This window comes from Candida dubliniensis, chromosome R (genome assembly GCF_000026945.1).
Source record: "Candida dubliniensis CD36 chromosome R, complete sequence".
Classification (NCBI taxonomy): Eukaryota; Fungi; Ascomycota; class Pichiomycetes; order Serinales; family Debaryomycetaceae; genus Candida; species Candida dubliniensis.
This window is the reverse complement of record NC_012867.1, coordinates 348,354-369,984: the sequence shown is the minus strand read 5'-3', so window position 1 is coordinate 369,984 and position 21,631 is coordinate 348,354. Positions and strand designations below refer to the sequence as shown.

At 31.6% G+C, this 21,631-nt stretch overlaps 9 protein-coding genes across 9 annotated transcripts; 4 read left to right on the top strand and 5 right to left on the bottom strand. All coding sequences in view use genetic code 12, as the record gives it.

Annotated features, from left to right (window-relative positions):
* Positions 1 to 284: 284 nt before the first annotated feature.
* On the top strand, positions 285 to 3,266 carry CD36_26560 (conserved hypothetical protein; the record flags this gene model as incomplete). Its single annotated transcript, XM_002421705.1, has 1 exon — positions 285 to 3,266. One exon carries the CDS (start codon positions 285 to 287, stop codon positions 3,264 to 3,266), a length of 2,982 nt encoding a protein of 993 aa, XP_002421750.1.
* A 371-nt stretch (positions 3,267 to 3,637) lies between these two features.
* CD36_26550 (anthranilate synthase component, putative) lies at positions 3,638 to 5,206 on the top strand (the record flags this gene model as incomplete). The annotated part of the gene is made up of 1 exon (XM_002421704.1): positions 3,638 to 5,206. The coding sequence occupies one exon, from the start codon at positions 3,638 to 3,640 to the stop codon at positions 5,204 to 5,206; it is 1,569 nt and encodes a 522-aa protein (XP_002421749.1).
* Positions 5,207 to 5,933: 727 nt separating this feature from the next.
* On the top strand, positions 5,934 to 7,718 carry CD36_26540 (disrupter of telomere silencing homologue, putative; the record flags this gene model as incomplete). Its single annotated transcript, XM_002421703.1, has 1 exon — positions 5,934 to 7,718. The coding sequence occupies one exon, from the start codon at positions 5,934 to 5,936 to the stop codon at positions 7,716 to 7,718; it is 1,785 nt and encodes a 594-aa protein (XP_002421748.1).
* Positions 7,719 to 7,883: 165 nt separating this feature from the next.
* CD36_26530 (peptidyl-tRNA hydrolase, putative) lies at positions 7,884 to 8,534 on the bottom strand (the record flags this gene model as incomplete). The annotated part of the gene is made up of 1 exon (XM_002421702.1): positions 7,884 to 8,534. One exon carries the CDS (start codon positions 8,532 to 8,534, stop codon positions 7,884 to 7,886), a length of 651 nt encoding a protein of 216 aa, XP_002421747.1.
* Positions 8,535 to 8,906: 372 nt separating this feature from the next.
* On the bottom strand, positions 8,907 to 9,611 carry CD36_26520 (possible DnaJ-like splicing factor, putative; the record flags this gene model as incomplete). The annotated part of the gene is made up of 1 exon (XM_002421701.1): positions 8,907 to 9,611. One exon carries the CDS (start codon positions 9,609 to 9,611, stop codon positions 8,907 to 8,909), a length of 705 nt encoding a protein of 234 aa, XP_002421746.1.
* A 170-nt stretch (positions 9,612 to 9,781) lies between these two features.
* Positions 9,782 to 11,029, top strand: CD36_26510 (3'->5' exonuclease and endonuclease, putative; the record flags this gene model as incomplete). Its single annotated transcript, XM_002421700.1, has 1 exon — positions 9,782 to 11,029. One exon carries the CDS (start codon positions 9,782 to 9,784, stop codon positions 11,027 to 11,029), a length of 1,248 nt encoding a protein of 415 aa, XP_002421745.1.
* Positions 11,030 to 11,193: 164 nt separating this feature from the next.
* Positions 11,194 to 13,581, bottom strand: CD36_26500 (histone acetyltransferase, putative; the record flags this gene model as incomplete). The annotated part of the gene is made up of 1 exon (XM_002421699.1): positions 11,194 to 13,581. One exon carries the CDS (start codon positions 13,579 to 13,581, stop codon positions 11,194 to 11,196), a length of 2,388 nt encoding a protein of 795 aa, XP_002421744.1.
* A 2,014-nt stretch (positions 13,582 to 15,595) lies between these two features.
* CD36_26490 (protein phosphatase, putative) lies at positions 15,596 to 17,311 on the bottom strand (the record flags this gene model as incomplete). Its single annotated transcript, XM_002421698.1, has 1 exon — positions 15,596 to 17,311. The coding sequence occupies one exon, from the start codon at positions 17,309 to 17,311 to the stop codon at positions 15,596 to 15,598; it is 1,716 nt and encodes a 571-aa protein (XP_002421743.1).
* Positions 17,312 to 18,267: 956 nt separating this feature from the next.
* CD36_26480 (RNA-binding protein, putative) lies at positions 18,268 to 20,748 on the bottom strand (the record flags this gene model as incomplete). Its single annotated transcript, XM_002421697.1, has 1 exon — positions 18,268 to 20,748. One exon carries the CDS (start codon positions 20,746 to 20,748, stop codon positions 18,268 to 18,270), a length of 2,481 nt encoding a protein of 826 aa, XP_002421742.1.
* Between the last annotated feature and the right edge of the window lie 883 nt (positions 20,749 to 21,631).

Genomic DNA, 21,631 nt, shown 5'->3' with positions numbered 1-21,631 from the left:
TAAGAAAAAGTAAAAAAGTAAAAAAATAAAAAAAAAAAAAGATATAAATGTAACAATTTAAAGCTGTAAAAAAACCCTGTTTAAAATTGTGTTTAATTTACTCATATAACATTGATTTGTTAGGCGATTTCCTCCTGCCCGCAAAAAGCAATGGAGAAGAAAACTAAACAAACGACCATCAAAAAAAAAAAAAAAAAAATTTGCAACAGATATCTCTGAAACTTAATTATAATATACCATCCATTCTATATCAGTACAGTCCCATGTCATATGGGTAAAAAGTTATGCTCATACCATTACTACGGAGACGATACAATTTAAGGAATTGTAGATTATTATATTTTTCATTATCACTACGACGAAATTCATCAAAATCTTCAACGGCATTTTTTCATGAAAATTCAATTTGTAAAATTGATGAGATCACCAACAATGATTTCAATTCCAACTTAAGATTCAAACATTATTATAATAATCAAAATGTTTTCATAAATCCCTGTTCCCATTATAATAAACAAAAGGCAAGACCCAAGAATAAGAATAAGAATACTGAACAGTTTATTACTCCTCCTCAAAACTTTCAAGATATTATCGATCAAAATGAAAACAATATCCCAGTAGAAGGTTCAATTGTTGAAATAGTTCGACCAGATTTTACACCTAAAGTGGGGTTGGTGGTGAGACAAGCACTTTCAAGGTTTGATGAAAGATATAATAAATTATTAGTATTGACAAATGATAATGAGTTATTAGATGTCCTGGCATCGAAAGTCAATTTCCATTTGTATCAAATAATCTTTCCTGAATTTATCAATTTACAACAGATTGTGATGTTTAGACACAATAAGAAATGTAAGGAAAGAATACGAGCTATTGAGTTTCTTAACAATTTTATCAATGATGTTTTAGATCTTAAAAAAACATTGGAACCAATGTTTGATCGAATATATTCACAAGTGTCTACAAACTCAACAAACCATGTGACATTAATCGACATAATAGATGCTATAAAATACCAAGAAACTTTGGTAATAAAAATTGGTCTGTCATTCTATAATCAATGCGTTTTATTATTTAGTATTCATTGGTGTTTAGTTAACTCCCCTAAATGGATTGTACCCAATTATTTTATCAACAACAAATCAACAAATGTATTACAAGGACATTCAAACAATTTTCACACAATTACTAATTATTTTGTTACCCCAGGTACTATATGGGCATCTATATCAAAGTTCATGCAATATATGGAACATACAGAAAAATCCCATGAGTTGATAGAAAAATTTTTCGTTCAACTTAAAAGTAGAAAAGGTGATGAACTTTGTCATTTTTTACAAGTTTATGATGGTAGACATTTAGCCTATATACTTGATGTTATTAAATTTGCTATTGTCTATCCACATGATACGATCATTAAACAATTGAATAAGTTAACTTCTTTTGAAAATTGTAAAACACCAAATGATTTATATAATAAACTTTTGGATTTGAATATTTATGACAAGTCAACCGAGGTGATATTGTCACTGGGGATCGTGGATGTGGGGGGTTCAGATAGAATAAATGTATCAAGTTCTGACCTAAACCAATTACAAATGCATAAACAATGGAGTGGAGAACACAGTGATTTATTTAAACATTTAAGAACCAAAAAGAAATATTATCGTGATCACATAGTTTATGGATTACCAATTGATGATAATGAGAATTGTTCGAGATTTGCAGTGTCATTAGAAACTTTAAATTCTAGAAAATATATGTTAAATATTCATATTCCTGATATCACCACTGTTTTACCTCCAGGAGATTTTATGATGGAAAATATGTTTAATAAATTTACTGAATTATCATCTAAAATGAACAATTTCATTAATGGATTTCAATCTAAGTTATTTTCAAATAGATTTGAGGAATCGAAAAGGTTTCATAAATACGAAACTGAAGATTCAGAAAATTTATGGGATGACGAGTTGTTACAAAACAATAATAAATCACAACGAAATCCTTCAAAAGTGACATGTATGACTATTTCATTTGAATTCAATTCTTATGAACCAGAACCTTTCAAATCTTTTATTGATAAAATATCAATAAGTTTTGATTCAATCTCAAATTTAAATGTTAAAATTGTTGACAAAGATCTTTTAGAAAAATGTTTATCAGGGAAATTAGAAACATCACTATTCAAATTATTAAGACGAAACCAAACCCTGGGATTGTCTGATAGACCATATTTGAATAAAGGTGATATTCATAATTTGAATTACATTAATGGTATTATGAAAACATTTTTTAAAATGCGAGAACATTTAGGAGCAGCAGTAATTAATCCTCAACAAGAATTTTTAATTTCTGACAATTCAAAAATAGGTGTCGATAAGACTCACACTCATACTCATAGCAACTTTATATTACGTGAATTACAGATATTCACTGGAGCATTAGTAGCTGAATATTGTACTCAACACAGAATTCCAATTTTATTTCACTGTCAAGACATAGAACCGACAATGTACGATCTGGATAAAGTCATGGTTACCCATGACAACATAATGATTCCACCATATGATTCAGAGAATTATCATCACAGTGTCCTTGCCAAAAATTCAGATGGATATATATCTTTGCAAGCAAGTTTTGTATCAAAGAATTATCTTTCTCCAAATAATGTTATTACTAGTCCAAGAAATAACCTCCCATTAGGATTAAAGAATGGATACGTCAATATTGTGGATATCTTCACCAGAAAAGAAGCTATAATAAATCAGTATCAACTTCTCTTTTATCAACAAGCTTTATTTAATAGAACTTTGAGTATGGAAAAAGGGTATTTGAAAACTGTACAGCAATTTAACCTTTTGAAATCCTTCGGCTATCAATTGCAAGGTCCATTGATAGAATCTAGATTGATGTCTTACATGGAAGCTTGTCATCAAAGTCATGAAATTTCATTGTTGGTAGAATCTATTTTGAGGAAATATTCAGCATTAAAATGGCTTGAAAACGTTCAAATTGATATTAACGAAGGAAATGGATTAAAAGTTTTCCATTGTATTGTTACATTAGTTGGAATCAATTATGATTTGGGTGTTGTTTGTAAATGTTTTTGTATGGAATTGGGTATTGAAGTTGATGTATTGACCGAAAATACTGACATACATATTGGTAACAAATTAGTTTGTGATAAAGTTTTGCAAGTAAATGCAGTTGATAGGACATGTTTACTTAGAGATGAGAATTACGGATCCACTTGGTATTTATAGATTGTATTCTTGTATATATATACACTGATTTATTTATTATATTTCATTACAATTAGATATATGTGTCTCTTGTTGTTATTGTCTTATACCATCAAGTTATTAATGATTTGGTTATTTCAAATTTGGTGTTGGTTTAGATGATTACCCATTTTTTTACCGGCTTTTAAATCTACGATTTAACGAGACACACAAAAATAGTATTTCGCACTATCAAGGGGGGGACCATCCAAAAAAATTTTCAGTCGTTGAGTCATTTTTGAAAACAGTCCAGTTTATACAACAAAGAAGGAAATGATGGTATGTTTAACTTAACAATTTAATTTGTTGATATAGAATTCAAACTAACCAAAAAAAAAAAAAAAAAAATTGGCATGCAGTCACAATTTGTACAACCAACCATTGAAACATTAAAGAAGACTATTGATACCAATAGATCTTCAAATGAAAGTCCAAATGTTTATCCAGTATATAAATATGTGCCACATAATGACATAACTATTCATCAAGCTTATTTGAAATTGGCCAATTTAAATGATTCAAATAGAACAGAATCATTTCTTTTTGAATCCTCCGTTAAAGGTGACACTATTGATAGATACTCGTTTATTGGGATACAACCTACTAAAATCATCAAGACCGGTGATAATCCTAAAAAATTTGCTAAAGAATTTTGTAATGTCGATCCCATAACCGTTTTGGAAAAGGAATTGTCTAATTACAAACAAGCTTCATTACCAGGTTTGCCTAAATTCAGTGGAGGTGCCACTGGATATATATCTTATGATTGTATCAAGTATTTTGAACCAAAAACAAAACGTTCAATGAAAGATGTTTTAGGATTACCAGAGGCTGTTTTAATGTTTTGTGATTTGGTGGTAGCTTTTGACCATGTGTACCAAAGATTTCAAATCATTTATAACATTAAAATAAACGACAAAATAAATCAAGATATAGAGAATTTGTATAAACAAGCCACGGAAAACATTGAAAAAATTGAAAAAATTTTATTAAGAAATGTATCTAATGAAGAAATTGCTCCCAAACAAGGACCAATTAAATTAGGACAGAATTTCACATCCAATATTGGTCAAGAAGGTTACGAAAAACATGTTACCACTTTGAAAGAACATATTTTGAAAGGTGACATTATTCAAGCAGTACCTTCACAAAGAATTGCCCGTCCAACTTCATTACATCCATTCAATATTTATAGACACTTGAGAACAGTCAATCCATCACCTTACTTGTTTTACATTGATTTATTGGATTTCCAAATCATTGGTGCATCACCTGAGTTATTGGTTCAATCAGACACTAAGGGAAGGATTGTTACACATCCTATTGCCGGTACCATGCCTCGTGGTAAGACAAATGAAGAGGATGAAGAAAATGCCGAGATTTTGCGAGCAAGTTTGAAAGATAGAGCTGAACATATTATGCTTGTTGATTTAGCAAGAAATGATGTGAATAGAGTGTGTCAACCAACCACTAACAAAGTTGATAAATTATTGACTATTCAAAGATTTTCTCACGTCATGCATTTGGTATCTGAAGTTAGTGGGACTTTACGTGAAGATCAAACAAGATTTGATGCATTTAGATCTATATTCCCTGCCGGGACTGTTAGTGGAGCTCCTAAAGTTAAGGCCATGGAGTTAATTGCAGAATTGGAAAAGGAAAAAAGAGGTGTTTATGCTGGTGCTGTTGGCCATTGGGGGTACGATGGGAAAACCATGGATACATGTATCGCCTTGCGTACCATGGTGTATAAAGATGGAGTGGCCTATTTACAAGCTGGGGGTGGTATTGTTTTTGATAGTGATGAATATGATGAATACATTGAAACTATGAATAAAATGAAGGCTAATAATAACACTATCGTCGAAGCAGAAAAGATTTGGGCTGGCAAAGTTGGTAAATTAGAGGGGGTAGTAGAATAAATTCATCATCATCATCATCGTTGTTGTTGTTGTCGTCAAAATTGTCTTTTTTTTAACGGTTTCACCAATTTAATAAAACTTAGAAACAGCATTACAAGTAAAACAATACCATTGTATATATGCGTATATGTCTATAATTTATAACTTATACTATTACTAGCAGCTAACAAACAATCAATTACTGTTCTATTGTGAATTCATGTGAGTTATTATTATTATGGGTTATGGTTGTTTCAAGGAATTATTTGGGTCCTGCATATTGTGCATACAAGTTTGTATGTCACATGACCAAACGTAAAAAATTAGTACATCCATGCACCAACAGTATTTGGTGATTTGGCCCGTTTTTGTCTTTGTCTGACTGAGTAATAATAATAATTATTTTATATTAAATCAAATCCGTCGATGATCATCTTGAAAACAGAATGCAGTAAAAGGGTTTACGAACTACAATACCAAACACTATTCAACTTTTTTTTTTTATTATTATTATAATATTTGATTTATATATATATCTATATATTTCTACAAGTTTAATCATATTCATACTTTGATTCAGCCAGTATTGATACATTCCCATAAAGTTTGTTTAAATTTTCTTTCTTTTTTTTTTTTTTTTTTTTTCTTTGGTTGACATTTTTTTTCAAAGTTGTTAATTTCTATTTCAGAACTTAAAAGGAAAAAAAAAAAGTACTTAACCACCAAAGAGTATTCATTAATATTTTAGATGAGTTCACCAGAGATAGAGACAAGTACTACTTCCGAATCAAAATCTGGATCTTCCAGTCAAAAAAACCCTTCCCGTACACCAACATCATGGGACGCAGAAGATGATATACTATTAATGCACTTGAAAGACAACCAAAAATTGGGTTGGAAAGAAATAGCTAGTAATTTCACCAACAGAACACCAAATGCATGTCAATTCAGATGGAGAAGATTGAAATCGGGAAATTTGAAGAATCCTCCAAAATCAGCTGCTGCTTTAGGGGCTCAGTTTAAACAGAATCCAAACATGAATTCTGCACCAAAGAAGAAAAAAGCCACAACTAAAAATTCCAACAGTACAACTGATTCAACAAGTAAAACTACGGAGAAAGCTACCAAATCAGGGAATACTTCAAAGACAACAAAGAATAATGGTCCAGCAAATAATTCTGCAAAGGGGAATACTCCTAGTAATAGCACAATCAACAACTTTACTTATAATCCTATGACAACTGGTACTTTTCAAGGGTTTGATAATAATATTTCGACCGCGTTGGCTGGTTTGAATGCTTTATCCAATTCACCATCTTATATTTCCAATTCAGGTCCTGCTACCCCTAAAGGCTTAACATCACCAACGATACACGGAAGTAGCACCCACCATAATGGTAATCCGAATTTAGCTCATAAATATGAGGCATCTCCTGCATCAGATAGATCTCTAGATCGACGTCGGTCAAGTGCTACTGGCTCAGTGACTGGCCATCGTAATAGTAATGGAGGATACTATGGTGATGTTTCAGTGGATCCAACGATGAATTTACCTCATAGCAAATCACATCCAACAACTCCATCGTCACTAACTCCCAGAAATTCAACTTCTGCTGGTGATAAGGGGACAAACTTTACTCATCGAGGTTCGATCTCTGGAGTTGCCAACATTTCTGCTCTACGCAGTAATTCAATAATACAAATCACCACCGACGAAAGAGGTTCTATTCTGTCAATGGGTAGGGCATCGGTCTCTTCACTACCTTCAAAATCAATGAATATACCTCATCATCAACTGGGTAACAATTCTTTAGCCCATTTGCCTGTTCTATTTGGTGGTACTGGAAGCATTAGTGGGCCTTCTAGACACTCGAGTATTAGTGGTTCTGTTGGTGGTCAACAAACTACACTTCCTAGTTTGAGAAGTGGTAGTGTAGTTGGCTCCAACATTGGTTATTTTTCTCGGTCTGGTTCAGTAGTGATACCACACAATGCAGATAAAAAGGAAGAAGAACCATTCAAATTTGATAAGGAAAGATTAGAGGCTAGTAATAAAAAATTGCAAAAGATAAGGCGAAGTATGCCACCGTCAAGGACCAAAACTAAAAGAAAACATGGTACCCCAATTCCGAAATTGGATATACCATGGACCATGGAGGAGGATGAGTTATTGATTAATAGACGTAATCGGGAATTGTCATTTGCAGAATTGTCAATTTTGTTACCACAAAGAACGGAAGGAGAAATATGGGCTCGTATAGATTACTTGGAGAATTTAAGAAATGGTGGACATAGGTCGGCAAACTCGAGAGATCTGAGACGGGCAAGACAAGAGTCCATAGGACTTGGTGATGTAGATGGATTTTATGATGACGATGACGATGATGATGATGATGATGTTCTTCAGGTAAGTGATGACGACGACGACGAAGTATTAGTTGATGTTGATGATATTCCCCATCCGAGAAAGAAAAAAAGAAGAATGAGTTCAGCTGTTAATCCTTTATCGGTTAGAGGTTCAATTAGAAAGTAATTTGATAATCATTTTCCAATTGATATTTGAAACCTGAAATGAAACCAGTTTTTTTTTTTTTATTTATTACTTACACAATTCACTTCTATCTGTATTTATGAATATGTTTTTTAAAAATTATACAATTATTATAAATCTTGAAGAAAAGTGAATACCTTGTAATGTTCAATATAATTTTAAATCACCAGTAACCTCATCTAATATACGTTTAGGAGCAGGACCTAATCCTAATACAGTGGCACTTCCAGCAGCAATTTGGGTTCTACCTGCATCATGAACAATATAAGAATTGATACCTAAACTAATGGCTTTTGCATATAGTAAATCCATCTCTTCTTGGTTTGGTACCTGTAAAGTTATTTTGGCTTGACCATTCCTTATTTCCCATCTATTCACTAGTTCTGGATTATAAGAATCTAATTGAGGATTAGTAATTTTTTTATATAATGCTAATGTAGCATGAGAACATTGAGCAGCTGCTTTACCTTTACCCATTTTTAAATCTTGTCTTACAACAAGTGTCATTCTTACTTCTCCAGGGATTTCATTCAATGCAAGTGAATTGATATCTAATCCGTCATCTTCCTCTTCTTCTTCTTCTTCTTCGTCGTCGTCGTCGTCGTCGTTTTCGCTTTCGTCTTCACTGTTATAACTATTGGGGGTGGTCGCTGATGATGAGTTGGAAGTATGTGATGAAGTTGGTTTTAATCGAAATCTCTTGGGAGTTGTGGGTCTTAACATTTGGTGAACATAATATCCTGTTATAAACGAAATAACACCTACTGCAATTAAGCTTAAATTTGATTGACTTGTCATTCCAAGATTAATATTATATAGAGGTTGTTTTTGTTTCTAAAGCAGTCACGTCAATTCATAGATGAATATATAAAATTTTTGATCTTCCTAAATTCTTTTTTTTTTTTTTTTCACTCCATCTAACAAAACTCAAATCAATAACAGAATTAGTATGTGCTACCAAATGTTTGTTGATTCAATTAAGATGATTCATAGAATAATACTATTAAAGAATATGCTTTATCAATCTTCTCAATAAAAGGTTTCAATAAGGCATTGGTGTACAATAATTGATATAGAATATATATATTCTACCTAATCTGACTAAACGGTCAAATGATCAAATATGATTACATATTTATACTCCCCCCCCCCCCATTCCTTTAATTACTTTCACACTAAAACATTTTTTTTTTTCTTTTTTGATACTTTCCCCAATGATTGTCCTTCTTGTTGTTGTTGTTGTTGTTGTTGTTTCTGTTTCCTTTCAATTTTATTACTATATTTTCTCCAATTATTAACTCTTAAATCTCTTTCATCTTCCCAATTTTTATCTAGTTGTTGTTTAATTTTTTTTTCAAGATCAATTTTTTGTTTCATTTCATCTTTACGTAAAAGTTCAGTTTGTTTAATTAATTTATTTAAATTTAATTCATTTATTTCATCAATTAAAACTTGTTTCACTTTTGATCTAATTTCAATATTAATAATATCATTAAATTCTAATTTACAATATTGTTCATTATTTATTTTCGAGGGGGTTGGTTTATATGCTTGATATATTGAATATAAATGTTCAATTTCTTTAATATCTGATTCATCTGATGATGTTAAATGATATTCGGATTTTTTCAATAAATCAAAAGCTTCTGAAGCTTTAGGATTATCTGATTTATCAGGATGGATTAATAATGATTTTTTCCGATACACTTTTTTAATAATTGTTAAAAGTTCTTCAGTTGTGGTGGATAATAATGGATTGATTTCTAATATTGAATAATAATCAAAAGGAGAACACAGTAGAATTCGATCTATTTCTTTGTTTTTGTTGATTGCAGATTCTTCAATAGATAAAATTCTATCTAATTCTTCCGACATGATTTGGTATTGTTCAGTTTGTATGTTAGTAGGAGTTTCAAATATTTTTGTTATTGAGATTGTTTAAAGAAGGTAAAAAATAAAAACTATCTCACTAACATCATCATCATTTTTTTTTTTATTTTTTTGTTCCTTTTATTTTTCACATTTGGAATTTATTCAACCTATTGATGATAAATCCAAGACTGTTTTTAAGAACCATGACTAGGACAAATATTTGGAAACCAAGATATTATGATATTGGAGTCAATTTTTCTGATTCAATGTTTCAAGGATATTATAATGGATCATCAACATCAAAGCATCCTTGTGATATTCATTCAGTTATTGAACGAGCCCATTTATTTCATGTTGATAAAATGTTAATTACAGCTCTGACTATTAAAGAAAGTGAAGATCATTTTGAATTATGTGAAAAATATTCAAATCAATTTGATTCAACTGCTGGTGTACATCCATGTTCTGTTGCTTCGGAATTTTATAAATTGAACGAAACCAACAAAAAAGGTGAGGAAGCAAATGATAGTAATAGATATTCCGAAGAATTACGTGATGATGTTGATATAAAATTGAACAAGTTGAGAAATATTATTATAAAAGGGTATAAATTAGGTCATGTCAAGGCATTTGGTGAAATCGGATTAGATTATGATCGATTACATTACAGTTCAAAACATCAACAATGTGAAATGTTGATTAAACAACTTGATTTATTAGATAGTTTACAAACTGAATTAAACGTTCAATTACCATTATTCTTACATATGAGAGCCGCATGTGATGATTTCATCAAGATTTTCAAACCTTATATTGACAGGGGAATAATTAATCCTATTAATGGAGTAGTTCATTCATTCACTGGAACAGAACAAGAATTAAATCAATTATTACAACTTGGATTTTATATTGGTGTTAATGGTTGTTCATTGAAAACTGAAGAAAATTTACAAGTTGTGAAAAAAATCCCCATTAATAGATTATTAATTGAAACCGATGCCCCATGGTGTGAAATTAGAAAAAGTCATGCTGGTTATAAGTTTATCAATACAACTTATCCTAATAAGTTTTATCCTGAAATAGATAATACCAAACAACAACAACAACAACTACTACCAATTACTAAAAATTCTCCAATAAAATTACATGAGAATTTACCATTCCCATCAATTAAAAAAGAGCATTATCAGAAACATTCAGATTTTGTTCAAAAATCAAAAGAAAATGCCAATGATCCAGAATTACTCGAAACAAGAATTGGAGTTTTAGCTGATCCTATGATCAAATCTAGAAATGAACCAGTAAATGTTGGTTTAGTGGCAGAAATAATTTGTGGATTGCATGATTTCAAAAATGATACCGAAATAGAGAATTTCATAGATACGGTGTTTGAAAATTCTTGTCAATTGTTCAAAACTTGAATAGATATAATAATATTGTTAATGAGATTGCTTAAAAAAAGTACAAACCTCTTTTTCTTTGTTTTTTTTGTTAATTCTTCTATTTTGGTTTCAAGTATTGTTTTACCTCATCGTTTATTATCTATGTTCTTTTGTATGTAATTGTGGCTTTATTTGGCGGGTCATTATGGTCCCAAATCTTGAGGTTTTAATTTGAATGTTCCTCTTGGTCTCCCTCTACTTCTTGGTTTTCTGTTACTAGCCAATACATTGGCAGTTTTTCTCTTGGGCGGTGATGGTGCCCTTCGCTTCCAAGTTCTTCCCCAATCCTCTTCATCATCCTCATCATCATCATCATCGTCAATAAGCTCAATTATATCTTCAGAAACATCCTCATCAGAATAGTTCTCTTTGATCTCCATTACCTCATCGTCATCCACAAAATCATCCAATTCATCCTCCTCCTCCTCCTCCTCGTCGTTGTCGTTGTCATTGTCATCGTTTTCAAAATCCGGCTCATTTTCATCATTACTTGAAAGTTCATCAATTTCAAATATTTCTTCAATTTCATCATCTTCGACGGTAAATTTTTTGCTTTTCTTGAACACCTTTTCATTACTTTTAGTTTGACCATTTGAACCATTCAGTTCACTGCCACTACCACCACCACTACCACCACCACCACCACCACTACCACTACTAATATGATTGTTTACTACTATTCCTGGATAACATGTAACATATTCCACAAGGCTTGCATTCTTTATTTCGTCATTCTCTGTTTCTCTGTGAGCTTCAATTTCTTTAAAACCTTCTTCTTCAAATGTGTAAGGATTATTGATGTCATCTTTCAAAAAGTTTGTTATTAAAGAAATACTATTTTGGGGGATTACTGGTTTTGAATGAACTGCTACAGCACCTTCTCCAGTTGACATTGTCGTTCCTGGTTGTTCTGGATGTGATTGTGGTTGAAGTGATGGTGCAGAATTGATTCCACCACTGGGACCAAATAACATTGGTTTCCATAATAATTTCTCATAGTCTAATTTAGTGTACAGTTTCTTTTCCCATTTGGCAATTTCAGTGTTTATTTTCTCCAAGTTTATCACAATGGCATAAGTATGAGTTAATGGATTTCTTACTAATGAATCCAATTGCTCTAACCCCACAATAACATCGGACGGTATCATACCAGTCAACTTACATAGTATATCAACCGATAGACTTAGCCTTGAATTGTTGCTATCGCCATTGGCATTGTTTGCCAAGTATTTATCGTAAATTTGTTTCAATTTATAAGCAATTGTTACTCTCCAGTAATTTCTATAACTTAATAAGCCCAAATCACTGAGTGGTTTTTCAGGAGTTCCATATTTGAATTCATTTCGACTTAATAAATAACTGAAATCAATCAATAAATTCCCATACCCTTTTCTTTGATAAATTGGTAAAGTTAAAATACATGAAACATTATAATCAGAACTGTTCAATTTTTCCTTCAGAAAATATCCAACAAAGTGATAATTTGAAGGATTTTTTTCATCAATTTCCGTTAATACATAAAAAATAAATGGTTCCACATCATAATACAAAGTTTTGGAATTGAGGAATAATTTGGCTAATAAACATAAATTTTGACAATAGCTGATATTTTTCCTTCCGTCAACTTCCCAAATCAGAATTTTATTTTTTGGATCACGATAAATTTCTAATCCTGGTGGATGATTGTTTGAAAAATTACAATTTTTCAATTGATGTCGTCGATATGACATTGGCGAATTCATATATTTGAGACAATACTCGCAAATGTATAATACTTCACATTGAGAATATTCTTCTGGATATGGAGCAATATACCAAGTGTTGATTTCAAAATCTCTTAGTACTATCCGATTTATTTTGGATTTGTTTAAATTTGAAAAACTAGGCACCGGAGTAGATTCTGTACTTTGATTTGATTCGTTTATTAATTGATTAGGTAAATTAGATGAGGCCGGTGATTCTATTTCACAATGGCTTGTGGTTTTGTTTCGTAATACTATTCCTTCATTAAGAAATTTGTTAAACCTTTCTGTATCTAGTTTTGTGGGGTCAGTGTTATTGATAACGCAATCAGGGTACTTTAATATTCCTTTATAAGGTAATGGTATTTCCGACGACAAAGATGTATCAAATTGAGTTTCTGGTTTGTAGGATGCACTATGAGGTAGTAGCAGTGGTATTACTCCTGACTTTGATCTTATTGTTGTTGTCGTTGTTGATAGCTTTGTTTTGTCATAATTAATAACAACAATATATTTCTTTTTCGTTAACTTCACAAAAACATTTCCATTCCTAAAATTTCTATTCCCTCTTTTGATACTATTATTATCCTGAACAGGTCTTATTTTGGTGATGGAGTTTGTCTTTGTTATTGTTGGTTTTTGATGAGTATTCTTTTTTATCATACTTTTCAAAGAATAGTCATTGGTAGGCTTGACTCGAATGGTTCTCTTATCCAAATCTTGAGGCACTATATTTGAATATATGTGATTATTGGTAATCTTTAATTGATTTAGTAGGTGCAGAACCATGATTGATTCTAATGTGATAGGATACTGTTAATCAATCAATCAATCAATCAAACAAACACAACAACAACAACAACAAACAAATCCAACTGACCTAATGTGCACTACTTTTTTCTTTTTTTTTTTTTTTTTTCTCTCACTTTACATTTATCAAAGTCGCGTGTGGTTCTTCCTCTTCTTCTTCTTGCTGTCATATTTTCAGTGTTGGTTGGTTGGTTGGGTAGGCAATTGTCGTGTGCAAGTGGCGAATCAAACATCACTTTGGCGTGCATTAAATTGAAAAAAAAAAAAAAAAAAAAAATACTTTTGCAACACGACAGATTTTTTTAGCGAGTGACTTTATCAAATCTTTAAATTCTGCTTAGACATTTACTAAACTTATCATCTTCTTGTTTCTTTCACTACTACTACTTCTCTTAGTATAATGTCCAGCAATTTCTTTCCATTGGAATGTTATTTTCAAAAACTGAAAAAGAAAAATCAAACCGGTTGAACTATAAAAAAAAAATGGAGCTTGCAATCAAAGATTTCAGTAAATAGTCAATTGATCTGGATGAACTAGTGGCTTATCCTTCCTTAACGAAAAACATTGTTTCGCGACAACCTAACTTCAAGAAATCATTCCAAACACCTCATTTTTATAATGAAATTAATTTTAAACATCTCTTCTACTTCTGTAAACAATTTAAACAAAAAACACTTCAAAGAACAAAGGGAGAAAGAGGGAGCAAAAAAAAAATTGAAATCAGGTAATATATGAATCCTTTTATAGTTTTCTGTTTTGATTGTTTTCTTTCTCTCTCTTTTTTTTTTTTCTTTCGTTCTTTATAATCCAAGAATGAAGGTTTTTCTATTTTCAATTTTAATTTCGAGTTCATAAAGTTAGTTCATCCACTAATGTCTAATGTGTTGATCTTGATAATTGTGTTTTCTTTTGTAAGATACTTCTCTCTTTCTCTGTCTCTCCACGATTTCCTTTGAGATAATTGAAGAATTATACTTTTGGGGGGACCTCATTTAATATACTCAAATCTATTCTAACTTTTGGTGATTGGATTGATTTCTCTTTTGGTGGACACGTCTGTAACAATACCTCAAATTCAATCAAATCAAGTCCTCAAACTTACATCTTGAAGATATGTCATAAGCAGCAACATTATTACTTGAATCAGTTTTGTTGATATCAATTATTGAATTGTTAATCTCTATTCTATCAACTATTACCTCTTTGTTAAAGAAAAAGAACAACTGCTAAGTTATATTTTTTTTTTCAGTTTGGTGATTTTTTTTAATACCAAATCAACATGAAGATCATATTTTTTTTTCTTTATTTTTGATTTTTAGCAGCCACCTAATTACTACACATAAATAGTTCTAAAATGATGAACTACTGCTTCTTGGATGTAGGAGTAGGAGTGAAGGTCAGGTGGAGAAGCTAATATCAATACATACGGTTTATAAAAAAAAAATTGTAACATAAATTCAGATGTATATATACGTATTTAGAAATGTAATTAAAACAGCAATTCCACCAAAGTAAAATTTACAAATATATACATTGGTAATGAGAATAAGAATGATAACAAAAAAAACCCCAAAATGGGGAGGGGATTGGGGGGAGTAGGGTGCAAAAGGAGGAAATAACTATTAGTAAACAACCAAAACATAATAATAATAACAGAACTAACTTGAATCAAACCCGTTAAACAATAGTAATAATAAGTATAATATCTGAACAAATAAGCAAAACAAAAAATGGATGGAGATGAAGATAGATATATAAAAAAAAAAAAAAAACAAACAACAGTAATAATAAGAAAAAAATATAATTATCGTATCATGAAATTATAACCTTTATATGTGTATGACTATTAGTAACAAATAAATGTAGTGAATGAGAAGACAATACGTAAAAAGTAAATCATGTAAATATAAAAAGAAAACAAAATATCAAACTCATTCCGTTTCGTTTCGTTTCGTTTCTTTATTCATTCTTTTTTTTTTTTTTTTTAATTAATCAATCCTTTTTAACTTCATCATCTAATTCTTCAGATATTTCTTCAATCTTGGATTCTTCTTCTTCTTCTTCTTCATGCGCGAGTCCTTGATGAACATCTTCTCCTTCTTCGTCTTCTTCTTCATCGTCATCTTCTTCATGTGCACCGGCATCAGCAACACCAAAATGAGCTAAAAGAGATTGAGCTGATGAAGTATCTAAATATATTACACCATTTTCATTTGTTATAGCATTGGAGGCCAATAATTTCTGTAAAGAAATTGCTCCCCCATTTAAGGCAGACTCATCTTGATCTCCTCTTCTGCCTTCAACATTTTTTTCTTCATCTTCTTCTTCATCATATCCACTTCTTCCAAATATAGAATTACCATTAATGTTAGTGCCACCACTACCACTTGCACCACCTGCAGCACCACCAATATTTGATCTACCATTTCCTCCTTGACCTTGTTGACCAATATCATAATATTCACCATACATTTCTTTGTATAATTCATTGTAAGGTTGAGAAATTGGACCATATTTATTCAAACTGTTTGGATCATTTTTCTGTTGTTCAATTCTGGAAATGATTTTCTCATACCATTGATCTAAAGTTTCGTTTTTAGTATAATCTAATAATGCAACAATGGCAATTGACATGTTATCACATCCAATACCAGACCCATCAGAAGTTGGGGCACAACATAAATCCATAATTTCTTCACAAATTGTTGATAACAGTTTTTTCTCATAAATACCTCTTCTAACACATTCAACACATTTTTGTGAAGTTAAACAATCCCAAATACCATCACAAGCTAAAACAACAAATTCATCAGAATTATAATCAATATTATGTTGTATTACATCAGGATAACAAGTAACAATTTGTTCTTCTGCAGGTAAATCAACATTTTTCTTAAAATCAAAATCACCAATACCACGTGATAAAGCTAAATTACCATTAACTCTTCCCATATCAACATATCCACCAGCAGCACAAATACGAGCTTTTTCACCTTCATTACTTGGTTTATGATCAAATGATAAAGCTTTAGCAAATCCATTAGTTGACATAATAGTTCTAGAATCCCCAGCATTACCACAAACAATTAAATCAGGAGTTATAATTGCTGATGTAGCAGCACATCCACTATCATCATCTCTCATATAAAAATCTTTTAAAATTTCTTGATCACAACTTAAAAAACCTTGTTTTAAAGCATTGATATAATCTTTTTGTTTAAATTCTTTGGTTTCTTTAATTAAATAATGCAATTTTTCTCCAGTGAAAATAGCAGCTTTTTCACCACCATGACCATCATACACCCCGAAAAAACCAATATGTGCTGGTGGTGATGCATCAGTTTCCTCTTTATTTTCTTGGAGTTTTTCATCACTATCACTCATTTGAGTATCATTGTCAGCATCTTTTATATCTTGCAGATTCTGTTTTTCAATAGTAGATGAGGCAAAATCATTATTTTGCTGGGGTTGTTGTTGTTGTTGTTGTTGTTGTGATTTCGTAATGGAATCTTGTGAATCTTCATCGTGTTGAGAATTCGATGATAATGATTTCTTCATTGGCAAATCGTACAAGTTCAAAATTGTAGCATGAGAATCTTCCATATTAATTCTCCATCCTTGCATACATGATATACCATAAGCTAAATATTTGTCTTTATGTTCATCGGAGTGTTTTTCAACTACTGGTTGTGAAAGGATTTGACCCATAATTGAACTAAACTTATTGTTACTGTTACTGTTATTAGTAGTAGTAGTACTAGTAAGGTATTCTTTTTAACCTTTCAAAAAATCTCTAAAACGATAACCAATTATTATGAAAAGTTATTGAATAATCAGAACTCGTAATGGGGGTTTTAAAAATTTGATTAAAGTTGTAATTAATTAATGAATGAGGAGGCAACAATAATTTCTTTCTTTTTTTTTTTTTTTCTCTTTCTCTTCCTCTTTCTCTTTCTCTCTTACTCTGTCTGCCTGATTGTATATGTGTGTGTGTGAGAAGTTAGAAAAAAAAATTTTTTAATTCTTCTAAATTTTCTTTTTTGTTTTTGTTGTGGTTGTTGTTGTGGTTTTGTTAAATCTGGGTTGTTGGTGGTACTAAACTTCGATCTTCATCGCCGGGTTCTTTCCCGCGACTCGTCCTCCCCCCCCCCGCCCACCACTATAATTTGCTTGTTCTATAAATAATAATTCTATTTAGTCATAAGCTTCTTATATAAGGCGACGCCTTTTTATTTTTTTCTTTTTTTTTTCTCTTTTTGGGAACATAAAAGAAAAAATTTCTTTTTTTTTTTTTTTTCATTATGATGGGTTGGTTGGTCGGACCTACACACACCACCACCACCACTCTCTCAAACAAATGGTGCTGCAGGAACATTCCCCCATTAAAGTTTGGGAATAATAATAACCATATGACAGAGAACCCAGTCTCGTAAAAAAATATTATTTTGTCTATGCTTTGAAATCAATTAAACCAGAGAAAAGATTCTATTCTACTTCTACAGCTGGTGTTGAATCTATGTATAGGTATATATTATTTTACTCATATACTTCTCTATAATTCTCTGTTACAAACGAAATACATATTCAGAACAAGTACCAAAAAAAAAGAAATGGTCTTTCCTACTCTCTTTGTCTATTCTTTTCAATCTATATGTGACTTCTTTCTATTTTGGTCCCCAAATGCCACTTCCACTGGTAGAATTATCAAACCCACTTGAATTAGTAGCAGGATGGTTGCTATTATTATTATTATTATTAGTAGTAGTAGTAGAAGCGTTATTGCCATTTCCTCCTAATCCCAAGGCATTCAATTTATTAGAAATACTATTGCCATCAATAATACTATTACTAAAATCATCAATATTGGTGTTATTGGGTAATGTTTGCGATAATGACGTGAAGCTAGATGTCAAATGACTGTGTTGACCAAATGGTTGGAATCTACTATTGACATCGGCATTATTGGTCAATGGTGTCTGTGGTTGTGAACCAAACCCTTGATTGTTATTTGAATAGTAATGGTTTTGTTGTTGTTGCTGCTGTTGAATTGGTAAATGATGATGCGGAGTTGGAGAATCATGAATTGATGACGCTATTGGTTGTTGCTGTTGAGTAAAAGTACTCATTGGGGGTGTAGATCTTACATCAACAAATGATCTGCTACTACTGGATCTGAGTAATGCAGCAGCACTAGAAGAGTTCAAAGTGGGAGTTGAGACTTGTGATTGATGTCCCTGTTGATACTGTAATTGTTGTTGTTGTTGTTGCTGTTGCTGTTGTTGGGCCAGTGCTTGTTGTTGCTGCTGTTGCTGGTAAATATTATAGGATTGAGAATAAGGTCTGGCTGATTGTGGTTGACTTTGAATAGATTGCTGATTATAAAAATTATACTGTGGTTGAATATGCGATTGTTGTTGTTGTGGTTGTTGAGATTGTGCTTGTATTTGTGCTTGTGACAGCGATAACAGTTGCTGTTGATTTTGTTGTTGAATTGGTGTTGATGTCTGTTGTCTCAATCTTGGTAATGGTAATGCTGATTGCGATTGGGACCTTAATAATTCGGGATGTGTTGGAACTGTTAAAGTACCACCCAATTGATGAAGATTCATCATTGATGACGAATGTGAAGGATGCTGTTGTTGTTGATGCTGCTGCTGCTGATGTTGTTGCGGGTGGGTTGAACCAGATACTTGTTGAGAATTGGGAATAATGGATTGTTGAGTTATACACTGAGCAATGTATCCTGGCTTTCTTCTGATTATCACCAACCCATTATCAAATAATTCCAATAAATTCAAATAATTACATAAAATCGATATGATCTTCCGTTGAGAAATATTTAAATTCACTGGTGATATGGCTAACTCAAAAGTAGACTTGGTAATATCATCTCGGTATAATACCAATTGAGTATACAACTCTAAAACTTCAAGATCATTAAAGTTAATTTCTACTGGTGGAAGGTTGAACAGGGAATTGTTGAAAGGTAAATTCAAAAACATTCTTTCTGTAGTATGAGAAGGATTTGTCCCAGCTACACTCAAATTTTTAGTAGCTGCTGTAGTTGAAGCTGCTGACAATAAAGAAGCCAAAGATGCATTGGAAGCAGAGCGATGTTGTTCTTCTAATTGGCCTCTTTTCTCTCTTTTCTCTCTTTCGATACGTTCTCTTTCTTGGGCTGGAAGCATTTTTTTGTATTCAACACGTAACTTTCTCCCGCCTATTTCTCTTCCATTTAATTGGTTCACCACTGCTGACGTTTCATCAGTAGAAGTAAAGTTGGCAAATGCTAACCCACGAAATACACCATTGTCAAAATGATAATTAAAGGCATACGGCAATGGCAAGTTTAATTTTGTCATCACATCTAACAATTGTTCCTTTTTAATAGCAAATGGAATATTTTTGATAACAATTGCAGTGGGGATTAACTCATCATCATCAGCTTCATTATTTGTAGTATTATTTGTGGTGCTATTGACACTATGACTGTTATTCATTGTCGTTGCATTAGATACAGAAGGAAGCATATTTGCAATGTTTGAATTACCTGTATTATTATTGTTGTTACTATTGTTATTATTAATCATGGAAACATTAATTTTTTTGGCATTATCATTAGTGTCATTAATACTTGTAGTAGTATTTGAAGTCGTGGAAGCACTAATACTAGTAGCTGTTGTATTTGGATTAACATTTGTGTTGGTATGGGCATGGACATTGGCATGGACGTTGGCATTAGCATTGACATTAACATTATTATTAATAGTAGAAGAAGAAGCATCATCATTATTGTCTGTTTTAGTATTTTCCAACAGATCAAGTGTTTGCTGTTGTTGCTGTTCCACCCAAGGAACGACGTTAGAAGGGGCAATGGATGGTTGGTTTATCCACAAGGATTGTAAATTTCTATTATTTGTCAACCTTTGTGTCGACAATTTGGGAGTATTATTGGCATGAGTGTTGTTATTACTATTGCCACTACTGTTGTTATTGGTATTGGAAGTGTTGGGATTGGGTGTAGGATTTCCACCATAATTGGAGGAAGAATACCCTGAGGCAGACGACAACGATGATAGCGAAGGACGACGCTGCATTACAGTGTCCATTTGATTCGGTGTAGTTGATAAATTTCTAAAGTCCATTATACTTATTGTCAAAGTCAGTAATAATATTATTGGCCTATGTTCTTTTTTTATCGGCTATTGCTTTGTTTTCAAAAAAAAAAAAAAATAATAATAATAATAATAATGAAATTTGATAGGTGGAAATAGAAACTTTGAATTGTTAAATGGTTGAAATCAATCTTAGAAATTATTTTCCAATCAATCAGTTAATTAATTAAACAGTCTATCTCTATGTATATGATGGATATTCTCCTGATGTTGGTTGATTTGACTGTGTAAAATAAAATAAAAAAAGAGAGTTGAATGTTGTAATAAGTTCTGTTTGATTTTTCTGTCGCCTTTGGGTTCTTGGTTGGATTCAGAAATTTTTTTTTCTTTCTTTCTTTTTGGTTGCCCACAATTCGTGTCTCTTTGTTTATTTTCCCCGTTGGTTGGATGTTATTGGGAGGAGGAAACACTGATAACCAGATTTACAATTAACAAGTATTTCAAACTGATAAATATCGGTATATTCAATAAAGAGAATGTTTTAAAACAAAAAAGTCAACACGAGTATGTGTTCTGGGCTTTTGGCGTGGATGGTATTTCTTTCGTTAGTGAGTCTTTTTCCTGTGTCAAATGTGTGTGTGTGTGTGGATTTGTTTGATTTGTCTCTTTTTTGTAGGCAGTAGTAGTTTTTATGTTATTTGAACAATGCGCACTACCTATTAAGTATATGACACGCTCCAGAAAAATAATATATGTATGAGACCTTTTATTATGAGTGAAAATTTATTTCCACTAAAAAGTGGATACGTAAATCGAAAAAGTTTCAACAACAAACTCGATTTTTTTTTTTTTAACCTATTTTCAACTATAAAGCCAGTTAGTACTTTCAACCACACAAATAACAATGGTATGT